Genomic DNA, 7594 nt, shown 5'->3' with positions numbered 1-7594 from the left:
AGGGGGTTAGAGTTTGAGACCTTTTGCTTTTTTGTTTTTACTTTTTTTTACTCTGCCAGAAACATCTCCAGCTTTGAGTTCTCAGTGTGCTGAAAAATGTTGTATCGAGGAAACCAATGTATCAAGAGGGGTACGTATATTTAAAAAATCCAGGGTGGAAAAAGCTCAGGTAGGCTAAACCATATACTTTTATATAGGGAGGGAATATTATGTGACACCGTGACACCAAAGGGAGGAGGGGTGCCCATATTATTAACACTCCAGGAGGGTGTGGGGGTGTATTAGGGACAGAAGGATGCAGAGATTACCCTCAGCTACAGTACATTGGCTCCTATCAGAAGGATGGAGAGAGGGGCTGGGGAATGTGAGGCAGTTGCTTGGCTACAGTAATAAAGGCACATTAGCATGATGGAGTGTAGAGAGACAGAGAGAGTGTAATGTATGTTCTAGTGTGTGTCTGGGTGAATGAGGAGGACCCTCTCTCTTTCTCTCACTGTTCAGTTAATCCTTCTGTCAGTTGATGTTAAGGCAGCATTTTAAGCACTGGATGGAGAAAGGAATAGGCACAGATTAGCAAGGGAAGCGAAGAATCACTGGGAAGACCTGGAACAGAGAGCAAAGCTTGTTTTCAGCACCAAGGAGAGAGACACCAAAAAAAAAAAACACATAACAGCATCAACAGCTATTCCTGTGTGCTTGCTGCATCCACAGCTCGGAGCCTCAGTACAGCTTGGAAGGCCAGGGGGGGTGCTCATTCAGAGACTTCGAGAGGAGCTTTCCATCCTCCAGACAAGCAGCAACAAAGAATCTTTGCTTGGGAAGTAGGGCTCATCTTTCTTCTCCGCCAATGCAAAAGGAAATATGCAGTACATTTTTGCCTTCTTCTGCACCAGCTTTATAGGGGCAGTGCTTGGGGTCAATTTCCCCAATTTTCCAAACATTATTCAGATCGGTAAGTACCTGAAGCTTCTTTTTTTTTTTTTTTTTTATTGAGGGGAAGGGGGAGCGATTTTCGCAGCTAAAGGGTTACTGGCTTATAATGCTCCATGATATAGGTTTAAATGGGTTACATTGGAAAATGTGAAGGGCCACAGGCTCTAGGAGATATTACAAATGTGAGTTGCTTGGGGTCAATTGCCCTAATTTTCCAAACATTACTCAGATTGGTAAGTACCTGAAGAATTTTTTATTTATTCATGAGGGGGAGGGGGAGCAATTTTGGCAGCGAAATGGTTACCGGCTTATAATGATCCATGTCACAGGTTTAAAGGGTTTCCTTGAAAATTGAGAAGAGCCACAGGCACTGGGAGATTTTACAAATGTGAGATGATGGCTCAAAGACTGTCATGCATTGTGTCTGGGGTGATGCACTCTTTCCAGCATGTTACAAAGTTTCGGTGACCTAGGCCAGTGTGGCAACATGTGGCTCTCCGGTTGGAGTGGAACTACAAGAATTAGCCTGCTCTACCAGCTGGGACACGCAGTTCCACCCCAGTTGCTTAGCTGCTCCTTTAAGCGTTAATGCAGTGCTGAAAGCAACCATGTTGTACACAGTGCAGGAGTAACCCATGGCAACCAATGGGGTTTTAGTTGACTGCGGTAACATTGGTGAAGGGGAATTTCTGATTGGTGGGGAATTTCTGATTGGTTGGGAATTTCACTTGTGCAATTGCACATCATTATTCCTCTTTGCCCTGCGTGGTGGAAAAAACCCAAATGTCTCAGTTATGAGCAATCAATTCCTGTTCTGTTTATCCTAATCTGTCAACATCTCATACCTTTACTCCCCTCCCTTCACAGAGCACATTCCTACCCGACTCCACTCCGCTCTGTGCAAGTCCATCCATTCTCCCCTGAACCTTTAAATTCTATTACATTCAAATAAAGCATTATTATTGTGGAATTTCAAGCTCCTTAATCAACGACTCTCTTCCTCCCACCCCCCACTTGCCATGCATCATTAACCCATTAGATGCTGAGGTTGGGGAGGCGTTAGCTGTTCCAGGCTCGGCAATGCTCAGCAGCTGTAGATCCTTGTCTATAGGGTCACTCATTCACCACCATTATATACGGAGAGGTGGAAGTGACAGCCTTTGTTCTCATTTATCAGTTCCCTTTTGATATCCCTGGGAGACATCGACTTGTCTCTAGTGAAAGAGGAGAATTAATTGAATGTACACAGATGTGATCTATACCTCAAGCCAAGATGTGCCTGTGTGACATTTGCTGAGATAGGAGCACAAATATGTGCAATCTTTTCATGCTGTAAATGTTACAGTACGGCGAATGAAACATGATCACATATGCATCTGCTTTAATAATTGATACACATAAGTATATGTATTTGTATGCGTATGCATACATCAATGCATTTGTGTATATGAGCATATCAATGTCACATATTATCACTTACATGTATTATAACCTATGTACATTATTACATACTATTAACTTGGAAAATTGGTGTATGATGTATAGTCATGTACAAGCGTACAATCTTCTTCATACTAAGACTTTGGCATAATATTTTGTATGCACTTAGATTTAATAGGAATATAATACTTCTCTTATGTACTAACAGCACTATCCGCATTTAATATAAAGGGCCCCTTTACAGTGTTGCATGTTAACTCATTATTGTGTCAAACGGCCTAGACAAAATTCATTGTAGCCATTACGAAATGTTTGTCTCCGTGAAAAACGCAGTTTTCTATCCTAACAAGTTGGAGTTCCTGGTTTTTCAAAACAGAATTGCTTGTATTTAAATGTTGCTATTGGTTTGGATCATGTGTTTTCATTATCACTTGTTAGACCTGGTGTCTCATGGTCAGCTTTTTGTCAATGAGTCTGTGAACAGACTACCTACGATCCATGTCCATTGCATTTAAACAATTGCAGAGGAACTGAATGCGCCACGTTGGCAGTTAAGCAAATTGTTGCTTCTGTGTGTCCTGTCCTGTATTTGGAACCCAATTCCAACTGTTTTCAGTACTGAAAAAGGTGCAATATACTTTATCTTGTTTATCATTCAAATAATTACATTTAATTTGAAACTGTGTCTCAAACAATATCTATCTACGTCACATAATTTTTTTAATTCATGTTGTCGTTGCCAAGTATTCCTCTGTAACAGGAAGCCATAAGAAGTCAGTTTGTTGCTGTTCAGTGCCTGAAAACCAGAGATAATTATTCAAAATGGCAGCGCTCTAAGTGAATTTTATATTACAAATTTACAATTGGACACGGAGATATTTTATCAGAAATGTGTTATTTTATCCAGTTAGGGAACTGCAGCTTTTTTTGCTAGATGGACTGCATAACATTTACATTTTTAACAATTTAAAAAATGATATTAAATATTTGTCTATTAAAGTGTGTGTGTATATATATATATATATATATATATATATATATATATATATATATATATATATGAATTTTCAGTATGTTGGTCATCTTCTGTAACTGTATTCAGTTTTCTTGAGCAAATCATTTTTTTGGAAAATCTGTTGCAAATTGTTTTACCTGGAGATCTTGCCAGTAATAGCACTTCCTGTTGAAAGCTGACAACGCTAAGCCACTACCTCTCAATTAGTAAGCAGCGTGGTGAACCTGCACAGCAAGCTCCTTCAGCTTGCTGTTAGCTTTTCCATCAGGTCTATCAGATAGGCAATATTGGCTCACCAGGAGTTAAATTGTGAGAGTAAAAAGCTATTTTACACTTTGGGTTGGAGGGGCAGAATAACCCCCTTCATTTAAGATGCCGTATTTATTTTCCAAGGTGGTAGAGCAATGGTGAAAAGTATTATTGCTTTATTTTTTGCTGGAATTTTTGTTCTCGTATTAGCCACGCTGCAGTCCTCCAGCTTTCTCTATCCTCTGCCAGTCACACTGCATCAAGCTCATTGTCTACGCTGGCTTCCCATCTTAAGGGGTTTTTCTTTCCAGCCACCTGTGAGCGATATCTGAGCATAGCTCTGGGAAAGCAAATTTCCTTTTTTGCCAGCACTTTACGGGAAGTCCCTAGGTAATCCTTTTAGGATTTAACGGACTGCTTCTGGTGGAAAAACCAGATACGGGTTTATTCACGAAGGATGTGCAAAGTGCAGTAACACATAACAGCCAATCAAAATAACCCTAACTACAGAACATTGATTGTTTTGTACATTTTCTTTGCTGTTGGCTCTACCCTTCTTCCATGAGCCCAATAGCACTGAAAAATATAAATACACCTAAAGACGTACACAAGTAAAGAGATACATCTTTTATTTTTTGCCATTCTTTAAAACTTTTTTTTTTTATTTAATGGACTTCCAGCATCTGGGTTTATTCAGTTATGCAAAGGTGGTCTGTGGGAAATGACAGCAGCCAATCAGCAACCTTATTATGTTAATCCGAGAAAGAAGGTATTATGCATAGCATCGCTGAAAAATATAAATATACCTAAAGACACACACATGTAAAGAGACAAACATTTTCTTTTTTGCCGTTCTTTAAAACGTTTTATTTTTATTCTATAGACTATATTCAATAATGCAAAGGTACTATGCAAGAAAGGACAGCAGCCAATCAGCAACCTTGTTTTGCTGATCTCAGAAAGAAGGCGTTTTGCACATCATCATTGCTCCTTGCATGTCTTCAATAAATAATCCAGAGAGTAGCTTTTCATAGATGACTTTCTATTAGATATTTCAATAATGGAGCATTAAGATGTAAGTTGATAAATCAGATTACTTAAGAGTGACCTCTGATTGGACGCTGTGAGTTCCCGAATTTCCCTAGTAGGCAGTTGCAAAAAAAGAATCACAAAGTAAGGAGAAGGAATATACACTAAAACCTTGGTTTGAGAGTAACTTGGTTTGAGAGTGTTTTGCAAGACAAGCAAAATACTTTAATACATTTTGCCTTGATATACAAGCGATGTCTTAATATAAGAGTAGTGTCATGTCACAACTGAGTATAAAAAAGAAGAGAGGGGCCTCTAAGTGTAGCAATATGGTTACATTTAATAACTTATTGCTACACTTAGAGGTGCCTCTCTTCTCTTTTATACCCTGTAAAAAAATGCTTTGATATACAAGTGCTTTGGATTACAAGCACGTCTCTGGAACAAATTATGTTTGCAAACCAAGGTTTTACTGTACAATCAATAAGCTTTTAGTTTTGGGGAAAAGGGAATAGCGGATCCAGGTGGGAACCCAGATGAATATCCTCCCTTGCAGACAACTCAGGTGCAGGCAATGCACTTAGCAAAGCAGGAACAAAGATTGTCTCTGGACAGCCGCACTCTGAACAAATTGTAGCCTTTCATTAAAGAAGGACAGCACTACAAGTCACAGCAAAATAAAATAAAACCTGACTGCTGATGCATTTCGCACTGAAACTAGTGCTCAGTCATAGCTATTACTAAGCACTAGTTTCAGTGTGAAACGCGTCAGATTTTATTTTATTTTATTTTGCTGTGACTTGTAGTGCTGTCCTTCTTTTAATAAAAGGCTACAATTTGCGGCTCTCCAGAGACAATCTTTGTTCCTGCTAAGCTTTTAGTTTTGGCATCTGTTTTCTAAAATCTGAAATGGTTAAGACTTTTTAAACTGTTTTTTATTTTTTTGGGTCAATAAAAAATTATTTAAAGTCATAGCCAACAAATGCTCTGCTGCAAAATGAACTTACATTTCCTTACAATTCATCGGTATACAATGCGTCATTAAATTGTCAGTGTTCCTCTTTAGTATGATATTTCTGATAGGAACAATAATGACTATGGCTTTCAGCAATATCTTGGAAACCAGCTTTCAAAAATTAGATTTATTATTCATATTTGACAAGATGTGAGGAATTGATTTTTATCTCACAATTTGGGAATTATATCTTAAAGCAAGTTGGGAGTTGTAGTTGCTTAGAGGGTGCTGGGTTGATAAATATATGTTCATTCTCCAGGCTCATCTGTAAGGTTCAGATCCACATGGATATTGTTTACAGTCAATGCAACCATGGCCAGCCTATGTAGCATCTCTTTACAAACACTGTAAGTACAGAAAAATACCCGTTGATCCTGCCAGAAATCCAATGAGCCCATAATTTCCTCCTGTTTGAGTTGACAACTCTGCCCCTGCTGAATTTAAATCTTAAAGCCCTGCTTCAGGAAAATTATGAAGCCACCTCCCTCTAACTCATACAAGAATCCTTTTTTTTTCTTACCTGGGAAGGCAAGGTATACTCAATCCATGTCCCTCGACAACACAATTTCCAGATGTGGGGGGGGGGGCCCAATGCTACAAATGTGCCTGACACAGCCCCCCATGCGCTCTGCTGTTACTCTTCTTCTGGATACCAAGGGATCCTTATGTTATTGGGAAAAGGAAAGGGAGACGCTGAGTTCTGTAGTGCAGCATAGAGCAATTGCATAGGATATCAGTGATGTAATCTCAAAGCAGTTTATAATGCACCCTAAGTGCACTTCTATCAATGCACACTCTGTAAAGCAATATCATGCTGGGGTTTAGGGGCATACTATGGGAGTCACGTCACCAACACTAAAGTGTTTCATTGTTGAACATGCACACAAGTTTTACATGTCAAGTTCTTGGGAAAACACATAGGTCTGAACGAGCCTTAAAGGGTTGATACACCTTGTGTAACCCTATTATACTGCCTGCCTGCTTGATTTATACTTCTCTACCCTTTGAATTATTTAAGTGACTTTGAGGCAGAGTTTATCCATTAATCTAGACTTTACCTCACTTCAAAAATTGCTGGGCTGGTGAATGACCCAATAAGTTCAGAGTGAGCGATTGCCACCAGTACCATTACCCTACAAATGGATATTAGTGTTCTGAATAATTCCAGCAGTTGGCTCACTCTTCTACCCTTTTCCACCTTCAGTTTAGTTTGATTCTGTGTGTAAAAGAAAAGTGTTGATAAGACGCATTATCGAGCTTGGCTTTAGTGGAGAAAGTAATTTGTGTTTCCAGTGTAGAAGCATGTCCGCAGTAGAGAAGACATACAGATGCCCTGTGGCATACTGCCTCATGCATTATTTCATGTTTCCAGTCAACGATTGGGAAGGAAAATCACTTGCTTTTTTCTGTTGCTAGTGAAAAATATTCTGTTTCGGAATCTGACAGTAAGGCATTTCCTGAATTGTATGTTGATTTTTTTTTTTCCTTGGATTCTGTAAATAAAATTGTGGCGATATAAATAAGTTAGTGATGTACACATTTATTCTAGGGCTACTTTGAGTAAAAGCTAATTTTCTAACCAGTGTAAATCTAAGTTATGAGAGAAAAATGGGACACCAGAAGAAACCCCTCAGAAATATTGAAAGAACACCCAATATGACAAGTTGGCACTGGGCCCAGGACAGATTATGTGCCTGATAGATATTTCAATTAGATAGATAGATCTGCTGGGGTCCTAAGTCATATGCCAGATAGTCTGGGCCATTTTCTACCCTGTGCTATAAGAGTTACTGTTACTGAAGGCAATGGGCAGCAAATGGGTGAAGTGTACACCTCTATGGCTTCCATTTGACCCTCTCTGGACTATGTATGGTACCACACTACGTGCATGATTTCATCAATGATGATGAAGG

General features: G+C 39.2%; 1 protein-coding gene across 4 annotated transcripts in view; it reads left to right on the top strand.

The window, feature by feature from the left end:
- Positions 1-304: 304 nt before the first annotated feature.
- Positions 305-7594, top strand: part of GRIA1 (glutamate ionotropic receptor AMPA type subunit 1) — a 445232-nt gene continuing 437942 nt past the window's right edge. For all 4 annotated transcript variants that reach the window (XM_040345114.1, XM_040345115.1, XM_040345112.1 and 1 more), the window contains exon 1: positions 305-952. In XM_040345114.1, coding sequence (XP_040201048.1) covers positions 862-952 — 91 coding nt within the window. In that variant the 5' untranslated portion in view covers positions 305-861. The remainder of the gene's footprint in view (positions 953-7594) is intronic.

The sequence above is a fragment of the Rana temporaria genome, chromosome 3 (genome assembly GCF_905171775.1).
Source record: "Rana temporaria chromosome 3, aRanTem1.1, whole genome shotgun sequence".
Lineage (NCBI taxonomy): Eukaryota > Metazoa > Chordata > Amphibia > Anura > Ranidae > Rana > Rana temporaria.
Note: the sequence above shows the minus strand (reverse complement) of the source record. Positions and strands in the feature narration are given on the sequence as shown.